Genomic DNA, 26,578 nt, shown 5'->3' on the forward strand with positions numbered 1-26,578 from the left:
ATGTCACATTCTTAAAGAGCTATCGTACACCTTCAGGCACTTATACAGTAGAACATGGAAAGGTTAAAACTATACTAGTGAAAGTTGTGGCACTGATAGTATTGGAGCCATCTGTCTTTCTTTGATTGCACAGGGCATGGACAGGTTTAGTGCTTGTAAAGGGTGAGGCTTGTCTTATAAAAGTTTCCCATAGTAAAAGCATAGCAAACTATAATAATAAAGCACTTTGCAATTACGGTAAAGCACAGGTACGTCTTATAAAGATCAGAAAGAATGGTAAACAAAACATGGCAAACCAGGATAAATTATGGTAAATGCATAGTATACTATGTTGACAAAAAGCATGGTAACACTGTAAAAATGCAAGCAAAAATGCTGCGCTACACTTTAATAAGGGTCTGTCTGTCTAAGAGAGAGGCTAGCAGCGAGGCAAACTGAAGCCTGTTCCTAAGGCTGACTACAAGAAATAGGCAGATTGGTTTGTCACAGGCAATGAAAGCTGTGTTTACATGTACTTATTTTTCATATACAGAAAAGTCTGCCAATCTAATGCAAACAACAGCGTGCAAACTCCACAGTCTTGGAGTGATAAAGTGAACACTGGGGCTCTTTTCAAAACGGAAAGGCTGAGCCAGGCACTGGCTATGGAAAACACAACTTTTTGCCAAGTCCTGTATTACAGTAAATAGTCTATAACCATTCTTACAGTATTTGAATTGACCATGTAAAAAAAAAAAAAAAAGACTACAGTATCGTAATTAGATTTGCAAAACTGCTGGTCTGTGTTCCAATAAATGCCAGTCTTCAGAGCATGTTCAAATGGACTTTCCCTTAACATTGAGATTCTATTACAACACATGTCCTCTATTAACCTTAGTAGACCCCATCAGAATCATCAATAAATCATAATATAATGTTTGTGTAGATATACTGAAGTGGTCCTGACTTACACTGCAATGGACTACCAGTGTGTATTGTTACCACTGAAAATAGGAAAAATGTTACTGCAGTGGTACCATTCTACCAATGGCTCATACCATTGTAACTGCCTTTGTGCTATCCTTGCTAATGCATTGCCACTACTGCGTTGGCTATTGTTTGATATTGATACACACTTTTGTGAGATAGTCAGGAAGCAGCAGCCTACCAAAGCGTCAACAGTAAAGTTAATATTAACATGATGTAACTCCCAATAACTAACCTGTGGCAATAACTAACCTCATTTTTTTTTCAGATGGGTAGCTTTCATATCTTTTTTTTTTCATTCTTCAAAAATGTTAAAAGCAACCAGACTGCAAAAGGGCATTGTATTTAAAAGAAGGAGAGTTCCCTGTTTTAGAAATGACTGCTTTATCAATTCATAAGGAACTGAACTACCAAAAAAACTAAAGAGGAACTGGTGCACATACCTGAATGGCTGAAAGGATTGCATTTGTAATCTGTGCTTGCTTATCTCTAAACTGGCGTGCAGTTGAGTAGCAGTGGGAATCGCAGGTGTCATGTGGCACAGGTGCGCTGCAGCCAGTTCTTAACTATATTCTGCTCTTTATTAATATGTGCAGGATTGTTTTATAAGGATCTGAAAATATAGTCTCGCTGCAAGTGAAAACCAACCATGTCTGCATCTCTGAAGAGCTAATAAACTAAGCGCTCGAAATTTGGCAGGAATCCAGTGTAAATTTTCAAAAATAATCTTGCACTGCAGTGTCCTCTTTAGGTAGAGCAGGGGACTACATAATGTAGGTTACCTGAAATGGCTGACTTGGAATGTTTTGTATTAGGAAAGTTCAGACTGTTACATTTTTTATTTAATAAATGCATGGACTGATAAATAAACAATTAAAAGCTAAAAGCAATTCTGAAAACACTAAAACTGAGCATTGAGCTTACACTTCTGTTTCTGGAATAAGAAAAGACGAGAAGCTGTTTGCATGGGTGTTTACTTCCAGTAATATACATTCTCTGCAGCTTGCTAAAAACATAGCCGTGGGCTTTAAAGGTTTTTTTTTTGTTTGTTTGTTTGTTTGTTTTTTATTTATTTATTTTTTACTTGAATAACTGCTATTTGATGCCACAATACAAAACATGTGCCCCCACACCAGCAACATGGCAATAATAATCATGAAATGAGCTTTCTTGAAAATGTTTGTCATACACAAATAAGCTCCCCATAGTGGTAAACGCAAATTGAGTCACTCAATAAATTGAATTGACACTATCCAGCATTCAAGATACAGGATAATTTAGTGATCTCAGTAATTAGTGTTGTTTCCTTACCTACATCATATATGCAAGTCTCCTATTATTTTGCTGTACCTGGTTACATTTTCTAGATTATTTTTGAAGCTCATTTATTTCGCCCTGGCGCGTCACGAAAGTTGTTATTCTAAAACTATAATAAAGTAGTCTTTTGTGTCATAACCTTGACTTTAGTGACCTCTGCTGGTAGGGAGGTGCGTTTTGTCTGTACAGTATAATATAATACAGTATAATGTATAATAAAGTAGTTACCATCCTGAGAGGTTCTGACTGCAGTTGTTTTTATTATTTTCACTAATATTTTGAATTCTGGAATTGCTCTTCTTTTTTTGCTACCTGTCATAGACAAACGGAACACTCTTTTACGGTGTGCGTGTTACAAATTAGAAGTACAAACAAAACTACTTGCATCACAAATATGCGTTATATAGCCCAGCAAACCACGTATCACTACGGAAGCGTCGTACGTAGAGATTATTATTATTATTATTATTATTATTATTATTATTATTATTATTATTATTATTATTATTATTATTATTGGCACTAGGACGTTTCCCTGTATCACAGAGGTCAGTCATTGGTATAACATGTAAGATTGCAGCCAAGTGTTGTGAAAACTGAAGGTGTAGGGCACTATTTATGGTGTTTGTAATCAATTGTTTGGGGTGGTTCTACGTTCTGTTGTATGGAAGAGTAATGAAGTGTTATATTTTTAAAACCCAAATCTCCCTTTACCTGGACTTGAGCCAAGTGCTAAGTGCTAGTAGCGGTAATCATTTCTCATTCCAGTTAAATCTTTGTGTACGGAGATTATGAAAATCAAACACCTAACAATGCTTCAGTCTCTTTTGGTCTGTAAAATATGTGCATGATTTATTATTTATGATTGACATGAGTGTTCTTTTAAGAACTGCTGCTGCATAGCTCTTGCAGTTGTCTTGAAGTTCAGTGACCATCAGTTTGGCTTATTGATTATCGCTTTGAAAACAGACTCTCATTAAACTTGAACAGTATCCCTCAAGCTATGACCCGTATTTGTAGTTCAATATATTTTTGTAGTTTTACTCGTCATATTTTAATGCATCAATGTACCCAGTTTCATTAGCGCCTAGATATTAGTGCGTTTATTTCATGCATCAAATTTACTCCAAATCGACCACCAATTCACTCTTCATTTTTCATAAATCAGCAAAGCAGTTCTTTCCCACCATGTCCACTGGAAAACCAACCCATACGTTTTACGTATGCTGCTACCTACAATCAGATTGGTCGTAGCGGTCACATCTTGCTGAATCTATACACATACACTGATTACATTCTCATTGTTTACCAAATACATTTACTGTACTTAGAACGACATTGGTGCTTTTGTGTTTACCCTTTTACCCTGCCCACAGTACCGGACGAGCTCGTGATAGTCCCGCCTCTTTCTTTGATGTGCCCGAGCAAAGAGCTAGAGCTGGGAGCGAGCGTTATTGAACAAGGAGAAGAGAGGTGAAGGACACTCTTCGTCGGGATTACGGTATTGTTTATGGGTTGACGTTTCATTTAAAAAAAATAATGTAAAAAATCGTGTTTTTAAAAACATTTTTAATAAATAAAAAAGAATAATATTGCTGGTGTATTCGTACCTCGGGAGACTGGATTTTTTTTTTTTTTTTTTTTTTTTTTTTTTTATTCAAATTGAATTTGTTTCAACGGAAACCATTTGTTGTGGTCTATTGCATTTGGCATGTACAATCCAGTGTATTTATTTATTTAAATTATCTTTAAGTAATACATATGTGAAGTACTTAGAATTAAAGCGTACACACGTGTAATATAATTCCTGTGTATTAAGCGTTTCAACGGAAGTGGCAGACAATATATGAATCTGTTGTGTGTTGGTGGGTGAGGGGTGACAGAACAAACGTGAATGCTGTACATTCCCGTTTCTGATAAAGTAATCGTTGTTGCTGTTTAAACTGAGTTTGTTTTTATGTGGGGAGAACAGCGGATGACGTGTATCCAGTCTCACTGCTATACGTATTGTAAATATTAGGAATTGCAGATTTAGACAATGCATGGTGCTTTTAATGTTATTGCCGGAATTCAGGGATAGGTGATGATTATGATTATGATTATTATTATTATTATTATTATTATATTATTATTATTATTATTATTATATATATTATTGTTGTTGTTGTTGTTGTTGTTTCTGTTTTATTTTAACCTCCAGCGAGTATTAAGACATTTAACTCTTAAAAAAAAGACAATGGATTATGTATGTTTTTTTTTTTTTTAAGCATTATCCAAGGGGTCATTAAAAAAAAAAAAAAACTGTAGTTCTATAAAGAGCCAATATTTATTTATAACGAGTCTGTAAAATGTATTGTTTGTAAAGCGAACCCCTATGTTAGTTTAGCCATAAACGACTCCTGACTCTCTTTGCACATCGGGTACCAAGCAGTAACTGCCAGCCCATGTCAATTGCTCTGAAGACTATATTACAGCCTCTCTCTGGCCTTGGTGTGTGGGAGAATGCCAATGATTAGCTAAAGGTCCCCATGTTTGTTGTTTTTTTTATTAATATACAATATATATTGTCATATATATATATAAATATATATATATATATATATATATATATATATATATATATATATATATATATATATATATATATATATATATATATAATTATATATATAATATAATATATATATATATAAACCTCCCTGTAACATATGCATTTGCTGCTGCTTCAGGTAAAATTACAAAGCTGCCAAAAGAAAGAATGGGTATACAGTACACAGGAGACCCACAGTCTACAAGTGTAACTCAGTAGGCTATAGCACATGGGGACCGCAAGTTGCATCCACTGAATACTGTCTTTTTTTCCTTTTTTATATATTTGAAGATGTTTTGAACATCTGTTTTTTTTTTTTATTCCAAGCTGTTCTGGGAAATGCAGACTTTTCTATTTTAAGTAGCACTTCTGGAGCCAAAGATTTATGGATGGCTTTTGAAATTAGAGACAGTGAATCATGAGCTTGGTTAGGGAGTGCTGCTAACCAACTATGGAGAACATTTGCAGCTTGTTTCAAACAGATTTGTTTTGCAAATCATTTAGGAGGAAGTCTTTCTAACCTGAACGCACAAGTATACTCCCTAGGTATACAGAGCATCAAAAGAAACTGATTGCTATTATAACACATTTATTTTCGGAAAAAAATAAGGTATATCAATTATGGATGTTGACAAAATGTTTTTGGTTTCTTTTTAATCACTCGTCCTTGACCATGACACGCCTGAGTGACTGAATGAAGCAGATGCACTTAATCACCTAATTAGGGAGACAGTTGATTGGACACTGGATATGAACTGATTTGAATTCGGTCAATCTGATCGGTCTTTTGAATTGCAAGCTTGAATAAAAGCAATAAAGAAAATCACAGAAAAAAACAAAACAAAAAAAACACTATGCCACATCTGTCAAGTGAGCAGCGAGACAGTATAACCAGACACAGTCTGTCAATGACAGGCCACAAACTGCGAGACCAAGAGTCACAACACCTGCGCAAGATCGACAGATCATTTTGCAGCATCTTCACGATGTCAGTTGTTAATCGGCACAATAAAAAGTCACTCCTTCTCTAAAATAGTTTGTCGTTTTTCACATCTAGTGAATTTTATCCAAAAGTTTCTTTTAATGCTCGAATATGTGATATGTTTCCTTTGATGTTCAAATATAAGTGATAAGTTTCCTTTGATGCTCGGTATAGTTGCCTACTTGTATGCTAAATGCAATGCCCTTTGGTTATGAGATCTCTACCTCATAATCCAGTTGGTGCAATTTGTCATGGCAAGGGTGATTAATCTGTAATCCCACTATTGATTAATGGATCAGTCTGCTCAAGCAATAGCTAGAGCAGTGCTGTAGCAGTGCACTTTGCCTCTGCACTGTTACTGAAACATAGTACGTTTACACTTACAAGTCAGACCTAATCTGGCTCAGTCGATCAGATAAGATTCTTATAATTTGAGCCATCCGTTTATACTTGAGCGCAGACCTGAGCCAGCTTTGGCCCTCTATGCATGCGCATGTCCGATAATGTCATTTCAACCACCCCTTGCATGAAGACATTTCCCCTCCCCAAAACAGGCAGAAGTGTTTAAATCAACAACAAGCCTGTCATTTGTGTCACTTGTGTGTTTCTACGTCAAAGTGGTCATTCCATTAAGATTAAGATTTAATTTTGCCATCAGAAATGAGGCAAAGCATTGAACACTTGCATATCAGACCTTTAAAGAAACAGGTGTTATTATATAGGCTACATTTACACATTGGTAAACTCTTATATGTAACTGTAAAGTGCTTTTGGACCTGAAGCTAGTGTTTATATATTCATATTCACAAAACTGGGAGTTTTTTTTTTCTCTTCAATTCACTGACGGCGTAGCAACTCTGAAGTCGTTAAAATAACAGTATATAATAACACAATCATAATTTTCATGTTTAAGTTTCGTGGCAGCTAGGCTTGTTCCACATTTATCCCACTTGAATTAAGTTTATTTTCACATTATAACACAAATATAAAAGTCTGTTTGTATTCTGGAATGTTCAGCCTCTCTCAGCATTTAGTCAAAGATATTTTTTGGTGGTTTTCCGAGTAACAATCCCAATTTCCTGTTACTGTTGTCTGTGGCTGTTTGACACTGACAATAGGAGCGTTGCCCACAAGTGTACTTGGCAAAAGTGAGCCATCTCAAGGGCAGCTGTATTCACAGTACAGCAAAAAGAAAAATAGACCAAAGCCATCGCAGCACATTTTTGCTTGAAGGAAATTGAACTTTTATCTCGGAGGTGCTTGGTCAGAAAAATGTGGAGGGAACCTGCTGATGTTGATGCCATCCACCCCTCAGCAGGTGCTAATCCAGTGCAGAGAAAACTAGCTAAAAGAATAACTCACTACTCTACAGGGAACTTGTTTATTTTTTTTTTATGTAACCATATTTGACCATTACTAATGAAAGTATTTCATTTTTACTTCCAAGTTTGTTTGTACTGAAGTTGGATCACCATTTTTTCATTATATACAATATATACAGCCAATTAACACTGGATCAGCTGATCTAACACACAATCTGTTAAGTCTCCCTCACTCTGCATGCCAGAATTAATCAGACAGCTTGTCTAGGCATCGAGAGTAAGAAATGTGCAAGAAATTGGCAGGCACACAAAAAAGGCAATATACCTGCTGAAAATACATCCGGACAGTATGACATTCAGCGTCTCTGGGGGTGTGTGGGTTAAAACTATGGAAGCCATTACATTTTGCAAAAAGTGTGAGAAAACTGCATTTTTAAGATGCTTTAACCACTAAAATGGTTACTCAAAAATATGTATTTATATACAGCCCTAGAATTACAGAGAGCAATTACATTTATTTTAGATACTAGCAGTTTAAAATTATTATTATTATTATTATTATTATTATATTATTATTATTATTATTATTATTATTATTATTTTAAAGCTGAGTTTACCGTAAGTGTTCTACGTTATTTCTTTATAACCTGTTACAGAGATAGGTGTGTTTGAGCAGGTCTAAAGAGTCGTCTCACTGTGGTATCATTTCCCTCTTTTCTCCACAGTCTCGGTGGTGAGTAAAGATGGTGGTTCCCGAGAATGCCACCGAGATACAGCAATTAGGTCACAGTGCTGCGACTGAGCTGGGAGGTGGACCAGGTCCTGAGTTTGAGGCTGACCAGAATCAGTCTGAGAAAGAACTGGAGGAGGTCCGTAAGCTGCAGGACCTGGTGAGGAGGTTGGAGATCCAGAACCAGCAGCTCAGGAACCGGGGAGTGAAGAGCATGGGGGCCAACAGCAACCTTACAACGACAGGGAACATAAATGACAGGACCATGGGAGGCTTGACATTAACTGAGGGGGTTGCAAACAAAACTGTCCTGTTACAGCCTGATGGGAACATTAACTTGAGCAATACCGTCACAAACTTGGACATGCACCTTCATGACAGCAATAGCAGCATAGATAAGTTGACCAACCTAGAGCATGTCAATGACTTGGAGGTGGACCAGTGTGACAATGTCAACAGCTATTTGAACCTGCCAAGGAGTAACGACGAGGTGTCCTGTGACAAGGTCTCCTCCACAGCAGAGCTGACACACTCTGACTGTGAAGGAGATCCTGGTGCTGAGGAGAAACTGGACCAGTCGGCTCTGGACGAGGTGGAGGTTTTGAACCTGGAGGATGGTGATGGTGAGGATGAAGAAGATAGTTGGTATGTATTTTCACAATATCAATACCCCGTTTCTCTTCCTTTTGAGATGGCAAAGGCTGCTACACAAACCGACAGGGCTACAACTTTTACAAACTGTTACAAAATCATAAGCTATATTTGAGGCCACCCTTGTTAAATGTAGTGGCTCTTCATCTGCAACAGATTGCGTTGCATTTGGGGACTGTTGTGGGCTAAAGGGCAGTATCATCTCTACTTGATAATGAATCAGATTTATATTCATAGCATTCAACCCATTGCAACTGCTTTTAGAAGCACTGATTTGGTTTGTATTTCAGACCTGCATAATAAAGGTAACATGGAAAGTATACAGCCACTGTGGCATGCTGGCTAGCTGAATTGTACTGTACAGGTTTGTGGTGCTAATTCAGGTAGAGATGCAATCATTAACCAACTTCCTAATAAAAATGCATAGACTCTTAAAAGGATTTTTAAACAGGGTTAGCACCTGCACATTAAAAAAAAAAAAAAAACATTAAATCTAAATTCAACCTAAACTTTCAAGTTAAATTCAACCTGAATGTTGCCACTTTTCAGAAACATATATATATACACACACACACACACACACACACTGAGTGTACAAAACATTAGGAATACCTTCCTAATATTGAGTTGCACCCCCTTTGCCCTCAGAACAGCCTCAATTCATCAGGGCATGGACTGTACAAGGTGTCAAAAGCGTTCCACAGGGATGCTGGCCCATGTTGACTTCAGTGCTTCCCACAGTTGTGTCAAGTTGGCTGGTGGTGGATCTCTACGAGTAGCTTGTTCCATCTTATCCCTCAGATGCCGCATTGGATTGAGATCTGGTGACTGGGCAGGTCACTGCAGTAAGCTGAATTCACTGTCATGTTCGTGGAACCATTCCTGGACAATTCTAGCCTTGTGGCATAGGGCATTATCCTGCTGAAAAAATCCATTAGCAGATGGATACACTGCTGCCATGAAGGGATTCACCTGATTGGCAATTATGTTCAAATATCCTGCGGCATTCAAACATTGCTCCACTTTTATCAAGGGGCCCAATGTGTGCCATGAAAACACATCCCACACCATCACACCACCACCATCAATTAGCCTGCAATGTTGACATGCGGCATGATGGATGCATGTACTTATGTGGTTTTCTCCATACCTCCATAGTTGTGCATTCTTTTATGGGTCTTTCGGCACCAATGTTGTACTGGACTGTCAGCTGACTAACTGTAGCCTGCCTGTTGCTCTGCACAATTCGTGTCAGCCTCCTTTGGCCTCTTTCATCAATGAGACGTTTTTGACCACTGGCCTGCCATTGGCTGGATGTCCTTTGGGTGATGGACCATCCTTGATACACACAGGAAACTGTTGTGCGTGAAAAACCCATCAGTGTTGCAGTTCTTGACACATTCAAATTGGCGTGTCTGGCACCTACTACCGTACCCCGTTCAAAGGCACTTAAATCTTTTGTCTTGCCCATTTACCTTCTGAATGGCACACATACACAATCCATGTCTCAATTGTGTCAAGGCTTAAAAATCCTTCTTTAACTTGTCTCCCCGTCATCTACACTGATTGAAATGGATTTAACAGGTTACATCAATAAGGGATCATAGCTTTCACCTGGATTCACCTCGTCAGTCTTTTTCATGGAAAGAGCAGGTGTTCCTTATGTTTTGTACACTCAGTGTGTGTGTGTGTGTGTGTGTGTGTGTGTGTGTGTGTATATATATATATATATATATATATATATATATATATATATATATATATATATATATATATATATATATATATATATATATATATATGTGACACACACACACACACCCAATGAAATACAATTTAAAATAAAGCTTCTGCAGTATGTACACAGCTTTGTTATTTCAAGTCTTTTCACAAAACAAACATTACAGTTTAATGTTGCAGTGTCTAGTACAAAACCGCATTCTGAAAAACTGCATTTGTAGGTGAAAAATGCTAAAATAAAAGTTGTAACATTTAGAAAATATATAACCACATGACATTTTTGGTCCACTAAGGGCTTTACATAATTTCTGCAAGTAAGAAATTGCAGTGTCCAATAGGAAAATACAACCTGAAATAATAAATTAACAAGTAGTATTGTAGCATTCAAATGTCCAATACAGAAAAATGGTGCCTTACAAGCTCTTGCAGTGTCTAAAAAATAAAATCCAAAATATGGATTGTAGCGCAACAGGAAAGCGTAGTCAGACTGCATAGTCTGTATCATCTAATCGAAACCGCTAAACCGCTCTACATTTTTGGCATCTGAACCGAAGCTAACCCTAACCATGAATCATTCAATGCACAGAGCACTTTTTTACATTCATAATAAAACAAAACCCTGTACTGGTGACGTGTGTAAGCTTAACTCTAAAAAGGTAATGTAATCCTTGCCTGGTTGTGATTGTTCCTGTTTTGTAAAGGTAATCTTGGCTTAACTTTACCTTCTAAAGGGAAAGTAAATAACAATGACCTGACTTCTGCCTGCTTAACTTTTTCTACACAGTAATAAGGTTTTGACCCAAAGTAGGCATTGTGTTTGTGTTTATCCTTGTATATTATTTGGAACATCAGGGGAAGGAAATCCACCTGTCCTTGACACCTTGACACATTTAACTAGTCAGAAATCTAAAGTTTACCCTACATTGATAATCCTTGTGTATTTATTGAATAAATATAGTGAATTCTGAGTACTGCTACATATGTCCGTGCAGGCATTTCATCTCCTCTGTAAATGTAATGTCAGCGGCAGGAAGGATCGGGGAACATGAATCTGATGAATGAGCCAGGTGAAATTGATAACTCAGATGTTGCTTCTGAGTTCAAAGGTTAGGACTTGGTCCATATCAGTTATGACTCTAGTACTGTAAATAACCAGCACCATCCCAGAGGCAGAGGCTGAACTTTCTGGGGCATGCCTAAATGATTTCTATTGGTAAAATAAGCATGATTCTAAAACTAATTCATAATTGTTATGTGTATGAAAGAATACTTGAATATTATGCCATTTGTAATTTAGCAGTTTGCGAATTGAAAACAGTAAAATGATAGATTACAACAAATCAGGCATTTTTCTTGTAATCTCAGTGTGCAATAAAGAATAAAAAACATTTTATAATTTTTTTTGCGCTGAGTAGCTAGCAGTCTGTTACTGAAATCCTAAAGGAACGTGAGTTAGTATCTCGTGCGCACAAGGTGGTATCTCATTAGCACTAGTTAGTGCTTAATACTTGTAAGAGATTGTGGTAACCTGTGGCAAAGTGGCTGGTGAAGGGGGAACAGGTGTAGCGGTGATGCGGTGCAGGAGTGACAGGCAGACAATTGTAGTCCTGTGAAAAAAGTGCTTTATTTGTTTTCCAGGTCTGTTGACCGTTTAAATAATAATATCCCGGCAATACAAATCCCGGTTAACAAAACAGGGCACAGTCTCGAACAGACACAAATACACGGTCACCCGTCCTGGGTGAGTGCAGACGTGCGGGTGCGGTGGTGAAGACACGGGTATTTCATGACGGTTGGTGCAGAGGTGATCCAGTTCGTGCTGACCCTCGGCGACAGCTCTGGATTTGTGCGTTTAACTGACTAGTGGTGATAACACAGACAGTTATTTAAACAAACAAAAAACAACATCAACACTTATTTCAATGAGAGCTCCTCTCTCTGTCCTTCTCTCTCTCTCTAGCTTTTTACCCAAACGAAGGAAAAGATCAGCGTTACCCTGGCCCCTATATGTAATCCCACATGACATCTTGGTAAACAGTTGCAGCTGCCTTATTGCTTGCAGCTGCCCCTCGTTTACCTTTCAGGTCAATACGGTCTTACAACAGAGTCTCGCTTCTTTTCAGGCTGACCGACTTCCTGGTCCCTGAAACGAACTGTCAGGCCAGCTTCTTCTCCTCCCGTTCTTTAGCGCCCTCACAGGTCGGGGGGAGATCTATCACCAGAACTCATTATCTTTCTGTCACATAACCTCATTTGATTTTTTCTTTTGCAATTTCTCTAAGCCTTTACAATGCTGTCATTTACGTAGATGAGCTACATCACCCATTTTCTGAGAACAAAAGCAGGATCAGGCTCGATCATCATTGTGTCGGCCCCAGTAATAACTCGCAAATCAATGAGACATGACTCAATTTACTCCATATCATGAAGATAACATAAAGTAACATTAATCTTTGAACATCATGTGATCTGTGTCACTGAGGTAAAATAGCTTTCTCTTGCAAGCTAGTCTTCAGGAGCTAGGATCTCTTGTATGATGTGGCCTACTGTATAATGTAAAGGGCATATATGTGCATATTTTTCTTCATGATAAGTTGAAAATCCTGAAACATGACTCAAATTACTCCTTTCGCATTGATTTTGTAACTGTGAAATGTTCCAGACGGTAAGAGAATACAATTGGATGCAATAAATAATGTATTTATGTTAAACTATCATGAGTCTAAAAGCACACCAGTTTTGCCATGAGGAAAATATGCTAATTGTCTCCTAACCTCCGAACAGGAACTTCACTTAAAAGAATACCTTCTTGGCACCGACAATGATTCGTTCACAACTGATACAGTATTGTTTTGTAAAAAAAAAAAAAAAAAAGCAACTTGTCATCATGAGAGTGTCTTCAGGGACACTGATTGGTTTATTAAATATTTCCAGAACCACTGTCATATCATTGAATTGTTTTGTATTCTGATTTCCACGAGTGCACCTCATCGCTACAAAATGTCATGCACACAAATGGCAAAGTGCGTCGCTGTTGCTCTTGCTACACAAATTGTTCAAGCTCTTGAAGAAAACCTGAATCACACAAATGTCGCCAAACAGGTTGGTGTTTCCCGTTCTGGTGAGTTGTTTCACCATTCTGTTAAATAATGTGTATGTCTGCTGCATTTTGTAAAATGTGTAGGGGTGCTGTGTTAATTTAGTTAGACAGTTTATTAAAGTTAAGTTAACCCTACGTAACTCAACTTTTTGCCTCTGCCATTATAGCCCGAAACACTCCCCCCCCCCCCCCCCCCCAGCTAATTTCATAGTACATAATAATTAAAGCTTTTTGAGTATGTAGTTTTGCTTTAGTTTTATTAACGTTAGTTTGTCTATTTACTTTGTTGTTGTAGTTTATTAACATATACTTGCCTATTGTTTTGCTTTTACTTGTTCAGTTAATTTCATATGTTGATGCACGTGCGTCATGACAAGTAATACATATCTATATATTTTTTTACTGATTCATATTGTGTCTGGTGGCTAACTCCATTTTAGAGAACACTTTGGCTATAAGAATACTTCGCTTGCTTCCAGAGGAGTGTTCTCTTAGCTGGAGTGTACTGTAGTAGTATTTTTATTTGTGTAATATTTATTAATTTATTTTTACGATGTCCCTATAGGGTTCCTTTTTATAGTAATAAAGCCTAGATGGAATCATGAATGATCCAGTGATACATCAAAGACTGTTAGCAAAAAGCTTTGGATAAAAATCTAAATACAATCATTGACCATTTTCATCGTAAATGTAGTAATAACTAAATTTATGTTTTGTATTTAATTAGAATGGTTGATAATTGCATCACGGATAGGTCTTGCTATACTGTAGATGTGTTAATGACAGGAAAATGTGCTGCTGCTTGTCAGCAGGGACTCTGGGGATGGCAGAAAACAATGACGTGCATTTATACGCTGTTATAACCATCTCCTGTGCATCTGATTAGTGAAATACATTTTACCATTTTAACCTCTGGCTATATTAATTCAGTGATACATTCCACACCACAATCTTTGAAATGTTGTCTTTTAAAGTTTGTATACAGCAGTGCTATATGATTCTTTCAATATTACAAGTTCAATTACAGGAGTGTCCTGTGAATCTTTTGGGTGGCAGCTTTTTTTAGCCTATGGTCAAGTCACAGATACAGAGCACAGGATGTTCACAGATCAATGTTACTTTATGTTAACAAACCAATTGATTAGATACAAACCATTTGCTTTAGATTTTGCATCTGGGGATGCTTTGTTTTTGTTAATCAAAACACCCATTTATAGTTTCTTTTGTAGAAAGGTAAATTTGCTGAAAAGGTGCATTCATTCATATTTTATAGGTCAGGAATAAAATATTTATATTCAGTGCTCCAGATTTTTGTTTTTTCTGTCAGCAGTAATCACCCACAGAATTTTGTCAGCAGAGGTAATTTTAAATTTCCCACAAACTGCAGCAGTAGTTCTGTGATAATAAAGTAAGTGAGGGTTTACCCTGGCATTTATATTTTTGTAGTCTTTTATAGACTAATCCTTTAACTAAACTTTAGTCACTACTGGTATAGAATCCTCAAGGGGCTTTACACCCTGTTTTTATTCTGTATGTTAAATTACTATAAACAGATCAACTGTACACTGTTGGGTAATTTGCAAATAACTATGTCAGTTGGGCTAAAAAACATAGTAAAAAAAAAAAGTTTTTTTTTTTTTTTTTTTTTTTAGAAACATTTTCCTGTTTAGCAGGCTTTGAAGTTTTGCATCCAAGTATTGGCACATCAAATTTTGTTCATTTATATAGATTTTTTTCTTAATTTTTACAAATAAACTCCTTAGAATCTCATAACTGACACTTAATATAAAAACCTGATTAAATCTGATTAAATCTGATTCTGCTACAAAAAACTATTGTAAAACTGGTATTTCTAAAATGCCTTTTCTTTAGTCTCTATAATGTACAAAATAAATTTAAATACAAACTTTATTTTTTATTTTATTTCAGGTTTTATATAGTAACCAACACCCCTTATGAATTTTAATACATAATTGTTTTTTTTTTTTGTTTTTTTTATGAAACCAGCAATTATGTTTTATAAACAATACTTACGTAAATATTAAGCACTGTGAGTGTAGAACATAACTATTGCATTATTTTTTTTAATTTTCCTGATGTATTCTGCATAAATTGTCTTTTTCATATAAATGTCGGTTATGAATGATTGATGTCGGTTATGACATCTTGGTATTGGTTATGATAAAAAAAAAAATTAGAGAGACGATATGACTTGCAAATAAAATAACCAAGTTAATCTAAATAAAGTAAGTATAGTAAATTAGTCATTCATATAATGCAGAGAAACAAATAAGACTCCCTGTATTTCAGGTTTATGGACTAGCTCTTACATAGACATAGGGCTCTATTCTGATGACATGGGTGCAAACGCATTTAGATAGTAGGCTGCTGCATTGCAAGAAAAGGAAGTACAACTGCATGAAGATTATAAGAAAATGAGAGAGTAAGTACACACCTTTATTGTAATAGAAGACTACAATATTTCCGTTTAATATTCTGTTTTGTGTGTTATGGACATGTAAAATACAATTGGAGATACAGTCTTGGCTACTTTGCTGTGCCCCGGATTTGGCAAAATACGGTTACCTTATTTTATTCATATATTTGATCATTGGTAATTTACATCAAATATTGTTCAGTTTCTTAGCTTTTGTATTTATTTATTTATTGCAATTTTGCTTCGTTGACTTCCTCATTCTATCTGTGAGTTGCTGACAATATCAACATTATCGATTTGCTTTCGGCAAGTCTTAATGCGGTGCTCTATTGTCTTTTCGGGACCCCACTGCGCTGTCATCAGAATCACTTCGGCTAATATGTTAATGATGCCAAGCCCAAAATTTATGCCGACATGTGGTGCTGGGGCAGGCTCTCTCTTATGCACAGAACATGTCTGCAGTATACCATTTCTGTGTAGTCTGTGTTTTTTTATGTCTCCGCTCCATTTATGTGCCTCAGAAACAGGGGCAAGGTTTATTCACGCTTGCATTTGCACAGTGATCAGAATAGAGCCCATAGAGTTCAACTAATATTTTAGTCAACTGCTTTTCTGTTTCATCACTACAATATGTTTCTCAGTATCATTTTTTCTCTTTTCTCTGTATCTTCTACACTTCTCTACATTATCTTTAGTTTTGGCCTGTAAAATGGTAATAATAGATTGTAAATCTTCCTAATGGCAACATGTTGCCCTTTGAATTACCATTAACCTCTACCATTCTATAATACAAATGATGAGATTGTATAACTAAATTTAAATTGGTTCAATAACGTACAAACAAAAACATTGAACAACAAATAATTGATCATAACCGACACTAACTTCTCATAACCAACATATTTTCTGTTTGAAGAAAAGTGTCGGCTATGAGGTAAATGTCAAGGTGTAGGTTATGAGAAATTCCACTTTCTTGTCTATTTTAGCAAATGAGGCAGCCATTTTTATTGTTGTACAAACTAAAATACAGTATAATCGTAAATCTTGAAAAACTACTCACTTCTAAATCTTTTGTAGTCATTATTGTATTACTTTAGTATAAATACATGTTAATTTGGATTCATATGTTGTTTTTTTCTGACTTTATGTGAACGAAAAGACACACATTTGCCCGTTTTCCCATTGGAAATAGTGATATTTTGAAATATCACTGTCCTGGTCACAAAAGCAAAGTTTGTGGGGAATAATAGCCATTTTCTACACTTTTGAGGCATAAGCAATTAGGAAATAACACTTACTACCCAGGAACAAAAAAAAAAAAAAAAATTGTTACACAGTGTAATTTGTACAGACCTATAGTGATCAAAAAAAAAATCACATGTTTTCATGTTTCCCTTCTCAAATAAAAGGTATAATCCATTACAGTTGTTAGAAGGGAGAAACTCAAATCTTTTATTTTTATTTTTTTTAATGGAGTGCGTGGTATAGACTAGCAGTGTAACAATTCCATTACTTTCTTATCATATATGGTTGTGTACTAGCAAAATCTGCATTTCTTTAGACTCTTCGACAGATAAAATTTAAGTTTCTAATTATGTACCAGTATATGTGCGCTGAACAATACACATGCAATATATGGCACAATATACTGTAATTTGTTTCAACTTTCCAAAAACAGTAGTTTTTACCCTGCACTATTTATCACTGCAACAAGAAAACCATGTTGTTTTGTATGACACGTTTTAAACTTTTTTTTGTATTGTATTTGCGTAATTCCAGGTTAGCGTTTTCAGGTTCTTCAGCATTACAATTGGCACGCTTAAAATACAAGTCAAAATTTTCTTTGTGATGTTTTTTAGAAAGTGCGAACTGCCTGCTTCATCTTATTTTGGCTTTTGCGTGAGAGTGACAAGAGAGAATTAATTTTAACCATTAAGTGTGTGCACCTCTGCACCAATAGAAACTTCTGGTAGTTGAAAAACGCATATTTCTGCAGTTCTGTTGTGTGAAATTCGCAGAACTTCGGAAATCTGCTTTACAAGAACGCACTCATTAATTTCTGTACTGCTGTTAAAGTAGCAGGGGTTGTTTTTGTTTTTCCTCGGCTGTATAACAAATCCTCAATGTAGTCGTAAATGGCTGTTTTTTAGAGAGAAATTACTACGGTATGCCCCCAGAGACTTTGAAGAGACTTTGAAATTTGTAGAAAATTAATTAAAAATAAAAACTGAAATAGCTTGGTTGGATAAGTGTCCATCCCCCTTGTAGCAATCCTAAATTAGCTCAGGTGTAACCAATCGCCTTCAAAATCACACACCAAGTTAAGTGGCCTCCACCTGTGTTAAATTGTAGTGATTCATGTGATTTCAGGATAAATTCAGCAGTTCCTCAAGGTTGCAGAAACGTATGGTGATATAAGACGTTATACCTAGAACTACCGGAGCTGTCATTTTCACCGTCATAGTAAAAACGGTGGGTTTGACTTAGTGCACATGATGAAACTGCAACTTGAAAGCTTTGCTTTTATTTCGAATAGCTACAGGAGACTTTTTCAGACATGATTTATCAGCAACTGTAAAAATACTTATTGTCTAATGAAAATGAATCTAACTCAGCAGGCACAAAATAAAACGGATAAACAACCAAATCTCGGGCACTGTAATTCGCTACTGCTCCACAGCGTCATAAGCTCCCACTGTATCCCAAAAGATGGCTCTGAGCTGCTAAAACCACCCCATTTTATAGCCCACCGTTTGCATAAACTTGCAACGTTTTTAACTCCCCTTCCAACACCACCCCCAAGTCCCATCTTGTAACAGGTGTCCCTCATGTGTACGAAGTAGGCTACAAAAACTGAGTCACAAACATAATCCTGCAGGAAATTAAACAATAAGACAAAACAGTTCCGTTGTGTACAACGCTATAATAGTTTTATACTCATTTTAATATAGCGGTCAAAATGACAGCTCCGGTAGTTCTAGTATTAATGACTTTCAAAAACATCTCCTAGATTAGTAACTCCGGGGTAATGTGTTAAAAGACTTTGTTGTACTTCTCATATGTGGACCAGCACAGCTTATCCTATCCTATGAGTAAGACCGAGGCAGTACAAACTCAGTCTTGATGCTCAGTGGGTTTACCGAATCTTCTCTTCTACCTAACAAATTCATTGTTTGTTCTCATCAAGAGCATAATGTGTTTTGATTGCTCTATGTATGCATAGTTTTTACCTTAGGCTGCTTGTTAAACCAGTTAGATCGATTTGTATTCACTTACTTGTAGAGCTCTTAAAATAAACAGATGGCAAGGAACTAAACACTCTACACTACAGTTGTGTCTCTCTCTGTATTCTGCTAGATGTTTGTATCTCCATTGTGCCTGTCCAAGAGAAAGACCACTTGTCTTTGTGTTTATTGTAAGACCAATTAATAGATACTTCACAATGAACCTATCGTTCTACACAGCCACACGCAATTATGAATTAGACCCACTAAGAAAAATAAGAAGAAAAATGAACACAAGACAAGTCTATAAATTGCAAATAAAAGTGCATTTTTTAGAAATGTTCTTCCCATTTGTTCTGCAGCCTCCAGTCTTCCTTAAAAAAAAAAAAAAAAAAAAACTTGTCGCTGAATACAAAAGAGTTTTCAACCTTTCACTTATTACCGGCGTATTAAAATATTTTCTATGTGTTTGCAGGTTGTACGTGTCTCCCAAGAAGCTTTTAGCAGGACAGCGACCCGAGAGCCCTCTGAAGTGGTGCCGTCAGGTCCTGGACCACCCCAGCCCAGAGACTGAAGTAGCATGCCGCACCCTCATGGGTCGCCTTGATCAGAGTGTGTTTTTCCACCTCCTAACAAGTGGGAGAAAAGCTATCTAGAGGGGTTGGGTGGTGGGGATGTTAAAACAATAATTGGCAAGTCAATTTGTAAACTGTCAGAAGATGAAAACTTGAAATTCAAAGGAAAGCAATGGGTTCAATTGTAATGCTGACTCTTTAGTGTATGTGGAGGTTCTTGGATGCAGATGTTGTCTCTTTGTAGACTCAATCAAATAAGCTTTCTTAGAGAAAATGTCCTTTGTAGGTTTTCTCACTTGACTGGATCCTGCTGTCGGCTTTGTGTAGTATTATTTAATTTGGAAAGAAAGAGAGGGCTAAGTCTGCTGGCTGATCACGTTATTCATAACATTGTTCAGGTACCTTTACAAATAGCTTTCAGCTGGCCTGTGTTAAATATGCTTTGTTTTCTAATTGTATGATAACAGAAATACTTTGCTTTATACCTTTTTATGCAGAGTAGTTCAATTCGTTGTTTTTTCAATAGTACATAAGCTTTACATTTTTAAAATTACGGCGCTTTAGTCTTGCAGTTTAAAGTTAACATGGGCTAGTGTAAAGTCATGTGAGCTTAAACAAATAGCATGTGCTTTACTCACTGTACAACCTGTCCACATGTATTTCAGATACCTATGTAAAGCAGTTGCTCTTTGCATATTGTAAAGGCAAATCTAAAACGAAACATCTCAGCTGTTACAAGATACCAAAAATATTGTTTTAGTTATCACTGTAGCAAACTTTAGACAAGTTTTTTTTTTTTTTTTTTTTTTAATTTGTTTTCTGTTTTACTGTAGACATTTTGTCTCCTTATGTTGGATACTTTCCGTTAGTTATAACTTGCATTCCACTTGTTTGTTTTGGTTTTACTTAAGAGTAAAATCAGACCATTGATTTGACACAATGTATGAATTAAAGGTTTAGTGAGTTCTATTAACCATTTTTATGCTTGTTCCTTTTTCTAGCGACCCGGTGGAAGAACATTTACAGCAGCCCATCCCAGTGTGCTTCTAGCTCCACCTCAGAAGTGGGCTGTGCTAGCAATGCCTTAAACTCTCCTGGGTATCTCAAATCGACTAACAAAACACTACTAACCTGTGGCAGCTCAGGTATGGCATGGCATTAACAAAATACAAAAAAAATTACACCCTTGATTTGGCCTGACGAAGTCACACTGGTATACACTGCTTGCTCTCTACAAGTTAATGTGGCTTTTTTTTTTTCTACAGTGCATGCTGCATGGACTATCAAATTAAAAGTCACTGTATGTAAATACACCCAAAATAGAATATGTCCCTCATCTCCCACTTCCAAAAATAAATACATGACAAATTACCTTCTTAAACATATGTTTATGTAAGAAAACAACATCTTCTTATATATATATATATATATATGTGTGTGTGTGTGTGTGTGTGTGTGTGTGTGTGTGTGTGTGTGTGTGTGTGTGTGTGTGTATATATATATATATATATATATATATATATATAATATATATATATATATATATATATATATATATATATATATTTTTTTTTTTTTTTTTTTTAACGGTTTTAAGCTTGGTTAAGCTAATACAGTAGATTTGCTCCCCCATATTAGTACAGACATTTGTTACAAGAAGTTTTTCAACGTAATGTGAATGTATTTTTGGGACAAAGCTTTAAGAACTAAGAGTCATGTTTGTCAGTATCTGATGATTAAAATAACCTCTTGCATGAAACATTTTATTGCTGAGTATGCTTTGCATGCTGCTGATCTGCTCTCAAAACTTAAACCTTTTTTTCATGTCAGACAACAGTTTAGTTTAGGTAAGGGTAACTAGCTAGAAACCTTTTTGAATACCAGTGCAGGGTGGGGCGGGTTAATAAGTTTAGAGCTACTGCTCTACCATACTTTAGAGCAGATTATTATTTTTGTATGAATTAATGTATATTTTTTTTATCCTTGTAAATTTAAGGCTACATGAGCATGCACTCTGCCCTGAGTTCCCAGTCCTCTGTTGACAGCGAGCAGAGCACCTCTGATGACTCAATTTCAATGGGATACAAACTGCAAGACCTCACTGATGTACAGATTATGGCTCGCTTACAAGAAGAAAGCAAGTTGATTTTTTCTTTTTTTTTTTTAAGATTACAAGACCAGGGATAAAGAGGAAAGAGAAGAGAAAGATATAATTTACTTCTAATATTCAGTGAGCTCTGTAAAATAATAGTAAAACTTAATTTGACTGGATTTACGCCACAAATAATAATGGATGAGGCTTTGAGTTTTAAGACTTGAATATAAGCTAATTTAAATATAAAAGAACGGATAATTTTACATACTACAATTATATACATGTTCAAATACTGTATGCCAATCTGTTGTAAAGCTATGTAAATGTATTGACCAAATAGCCACTTCTCTTGATCTTAATTCAATGAATATAAACATAGTTATTAATTACAGATCCAGTTTATTTAGTTGTAATGCATTTAAACAATGTCTACCAATTTTCAACTGTTTTTTTGAAATTGACAAAAGGTAATGAGGCATTTTGTTTTATTCTGCCATCAATAATTATTTTCTTATTCCTTCAGATACTGGTAGTTTGTTCAGAGTCTACATCTTGAATAAAACATACATTTTCAAACGTAGTATTTTTTGTTTGAGTAAACGCGAAAAAATTAACTGCAATCTTCAGATTTACCCCTTCCCATCCTAACGAGGCTGTTTGTGAACAGGCCTGCGTCAAGACTACGCCTCTAGCTCTGCCTCAGTGTCTCGACGTAGCTCCAGTGCCTCATTGCACTCACTACGCAGGGGAACTTACAGTGACCAGGAGTTCGATACCTACAGCCTGGAGGATGAAGAGGAGGATTGCTCATTGTCTTACCGCAGCAACTACCGCTACTCCCCCTCCCCACTCAGCTCCCCTCGCTGCCAGTCTCCCAGTGCCATGGCAGAGTACAGCAGAGCCACTGCCCCACATGCCCGACCCCCACGTAGATCCCTTCAGGGACCTGCCCCTGAGCTGGTCAGATTTGCCAAGAATGAAGGTAGGAAAACATTTAAAGTTGTGGCTGTTGTGTGAAACTGGTAATGTCCTGTTGGGATTCTCATTTATGTAGTATTTTTAGTTCAGTAATTCCTGATGGGATAAGCATGTGGAACAGAATAGCTTCAGGGCAGACTGTAGTGTAAATACAGAGGTGTTTGGTGCAGAGACTGTCTGGATGTCTAAGGTGTTGCTCCCTGTGTATCTCTCAGATGAAATGCGGCGCAGCATGCCCAACCTGGCCCGTACCAGCCTGCGCTCCCTGGAAGCAGTGAGGAACAGCCGCAGTGTAGAGTCCAACCTGCAAGTGCCCGGAAGCCGAATCTCCCGCTTGCAGCACACTTCCACAGGTCTGATTTACTGACTGTTCATTTTATTGTGTAAAGTGTGATTGAAAACAGTTTGACAATATTGCTTTTGAGACATCTGTTTGATGATGGGCACAGAACATCTGCTTTGTGCTTGCAACACCTGGCTTTTCTGTAAACCTTTCCCTAGCCAAGAGCTAGCTCTTAATTTAATTAAAAAAAAAAAAAATCACATCTGTGTAAAGTGATTTTCATTGTTAGAAACAGGGATGTTAGAAAAATTTGTCTACTGCACATTTAACAAAATATATTTTGAATATTGTCATGTCTGCCTGAATTTAAGCACTGTATTCCTTGCTTTGACTTATTTCATCCTAGTTTAATTATTTGATTTTTTAAATCTGTTTATCAGGGAGTTTATTTATTTCATTTTTTTAAACTCTTTCTACAAGTTTTCTTTTTCATCTCCTGCAGGTTTGCCTTCCAGTAAGCTGCGTGGCCCCTCTACTAGTAGCCAGTCACCATTGTCAGTCCGTGCACCTGTGAAACCTGTGGGACATGCAGGCTCTATAGGGGCATCCAGGCAGCCTCTGAAAGCAGCAGCAGTCTTAGGAGGCCCTTCTGGGGGCATCTGCAGGATTCAGTCACCCACGTGCTCCATTTCAGGCTCCACGGGGGGAGTCTCATCCACCAGCAGGAGCATTGGAGTTGGAGGAAAGCACACCCAGGGCCGAACCCACACCTCCCTTGGGGGTCCCACTGGCTCACCCAGGGGAAGGCTGCCCCAGCCTTCCAGGAGGTAATGTAATGCCTTCACTACTCTCTCAACCCTGGCTCTGGAATAAGGATGCTCCCGCTCTTCATTTTCTACTGTTATTCTTTTCATGCTAAATAAATGATGCCATCTTACTTGTCTGACCTTATTCCTAGGATGTGTTTGACTAGAATAAATTCCAAGGTTCCTTTTAAATATGTGGCTTTTCATATACAAGTAAGACCACAGTAGCTTATTTTTTGTTTCCTTCATTTTTGGTTTTCTGCAAACTCACGGTTGTTCACTTTTGAAAGGTGGCTTAATTGCTTTTGGCTCAAAGTGTTGATTTATTTTCTTTTTTGCATATATCCACATTTGATACAAATTATAGATTCTGTATTACAAACGTAACATTTTGATTAACTGTAAGTAATTTAATGCTGTGAAAGCTGAATTAGTTTCCAGTTCCTGCCTTACGTTAATTACAGAAATATTCTCATTTAGGGACCTATGGGTACATTGGTCCAGTACCTCTGTCTCATCTTTGGATCCCTGAGCTCGGATCTGGCTTCATATACAACTGACATCGACTGGGTTCAGTGCTTTCATACATATTCATAGTTCTAGATTACATTTGTATGTTGTTTTGGGTGTTTAGTTCTCGTTTTAACTGATAGTTAAGATTTTATAATATTTCATAGACCCCAATTAGGTTTGATCTTGAAGATGGTCCAAGAGGTCTGTGAAACCAGCCAAAAATGTATCGCGTATGTGTTCAGTGTTCCACGTAACCACCTTCTGCCTTGTGTTGTGCCTTGGAGGGGAAAATGTTAGGAAAACAAAATGAGATAACATATACTCCCCCTCTTCACCTTGTTTTTACCCATCTTATTTTATTAGTTAATTTTGTTTTACGGCAGGTCTCTGGGCTTAACGAAAACCTGCAGCCCTGTCAGAGATGAGTCCTGGAAGGATGGATGTTACTGAAAACCCAGAGAGCTCTCCCAGTTCCCCGCTGAACACAAAGATACACATCAGCAGCTCCTATTGAAGCACAAACCCAGCCGGCTGGGCCACAAGCTCTGTATCAGACATTAGAAAATATGCATTCCTGCTTAGCAGGAGACACTCTGGCTGGTATTTTTAAACTTCAAGTAATCTGTGTATAAACATCTCCACATTTTCAGTTCCCCGAACCATAAAAGATGGTGGACTTTTTAAATTGTGTTTTGTTAGACTGCTGGATGGAAAACTTTTTTTTCTGAAGCAGAAATCATTTTGTAATCTCGAACAGAAATTTTTAGTCATCTTTTGCTACGGTGTATATAAGGATTGTTCTTGAGGGCAAGTGAAAAAAATGTCCTTTGCTGCAGAGATCACATATTGCTACTCCAAGTAAAAATGTCAACGTACTGTATGAAAATGCCATCAAATAGTGTCATTTTCATGACTGGGGGGGATGCTCTTTAAATCTAGTTTTAGTCTGTAGTGCTTCAGATGAGAGGTGAAACTATGCTTACAAATGTCTGTCCCTTTTTATCACAAATACATGTTTTGCTAGCCATGACACTGCACTACTTTACTGTTAGCCACACAGTCACCACAAAACCATTTTTTATAAAAAAAAATAAATAAAAAAAATCTGTGTTTTATTGTTCAAGCCAAATTATATTAGATGTCTGTCTGCCAAGTGTTTGGTTTGCATAGATTTTGAATCTGGGCATATACAGAGATGTCTGTGCATCTATACATTTTTGCAGGTGCATATGGTGAATGTAGGTCTTGTTGATCTACTTTTTCATGAAACTGGCTAGTTACAATTATGAGTGGCTACATGTTGCTAACATACTTTAAACAATTAAATGGCTTGTTTTTAGAAGAAGAAAAAAAGTACTGCAACCCAAATTACAGAAACATAAGAATTTTTTGTGACATATCTGGGTTGAATTGAACAAGGAGGCCTTTTCAAACTCTTGTGGAGTCTATAATTAAGATTCTTTCACTTCTGAAGTGACGGTTGTGCTATCGGAAGTTAACAGATCTACACTAAGCATTTGGGTTCTGAAGGCTGCATCACCATTGTTTTGTTAAATTGTCTTAATAATGCTCTTTATTTTTATATAGCACCTTTCATAGTTGACCACCATCACAAAGAGCTTTACAAGATACAAGAATAGGGTGTATGAACTATACATCAGTTGCAGAGTTACAACAGTGTCTCACCCAGAAGATGGAGCACAAGGAGGTGGAGTGACTTGCTCAGGGTCACACAATAAGTTAGTGGCTGAGCTGGGATTTGAACTGGGGACCTGCTGGTTACAAGCCTGTTTCTTTAACCACTGGATCACACACCTAATTATCACCATAATGCTTTTTTTGTGGAGTAATCAAACATCAACATTGAGCACATTACATGCACTTCTTTTTACCCCCAGCCCATGGACAAGAGATTGACCTGTCGCCCAGGATGTAAGAAGGTACTGGGAAGCAGTGGTTTAAACATTATGAATGTGTATTTATTTATTTATTTATTTGTTTGTTTATTTTTAAAATCCTGTTAACAAAAAGAAAATCATATTAATAATAACAACAATAAGGGAACCAGTACATAGATTTATTCTGACAAAAGATTTAGAAGGACATTTTAATTTCTGCCAGCAGAGGCCACTATAGTCAAGAACATTAAATAACTTGCATTTTTAGAGGATAGCTTTATTCATATTAGGTCAGATGTATGGGTTTTACAGAGTAAATATACTGGTGAAAAAATAATGGAAGCATTATAGTTTGTGCAGTTTTATATTGT

At 36.7% G+C, this 26,578-nt stretch overlaps 1 protein-coding gene across 2 annotated transcripts; it reads left to right on the forward strand.

The window, feature by feature from the left end:
• Positions 1–3,567: 3,567 nt before the first annotated feature.
• On the forward strand, positions 3,568–25,919 carry LOC121318740 (SLAIN motif-containing protein-like). Of its 2 annotated transcripts, XM_041255748.1 has the most exons (9): positions 3,568–3,784; positions 7,903–8,552; positions 19,535–19,671; positions 20,636–20,779; positions 21,631–21,771; positions 22,397–22,711; positions 22,923–23,060; positions 23,493–23,817; positions 24,693–25,919. In XM_041255748.1, the coding sequence occupies exons 2-9, from the start codon at positions 7,921–7,923 to the stop codon at positions 24,757–24,759; spliced, it is 1,899 nt and encodes a 632-aa protein (XP_041111682.1). In that variant the 5' UTR covers positions 3,568–3,784; positions 7,903–7,920; the 3' UTR covers positions 24,760–25,919. The 2 variants fall into 2 exon arrangements, with proteins under 2 accessions (XP_041111682.1, XP_041111683.1); XM_041255749.1 differs by lacking the exon at positions 20,636–20,779 and having other exon boundaries at positions 3,584–3,784.
• Positions 25,920–26,578: the final 659 nt, after the last annotated feature.

The sequence above is a fragment of the Polyodon spathula genome, chromosome 7, assembly GCF_017654505.1.
Source record: "Polyodon spathula isolate WHYD16114869_AA chromosome 7, ASM1765450v1, whole genome shotgun sequence".
In the NCBI taxonomy this organism is placed as follows: Eukaryota; Metazoa; Chordata; class Actinopteri; order Acipenseriformes; family Polyodontidae; genus Polyodon; species Polyodon spathula.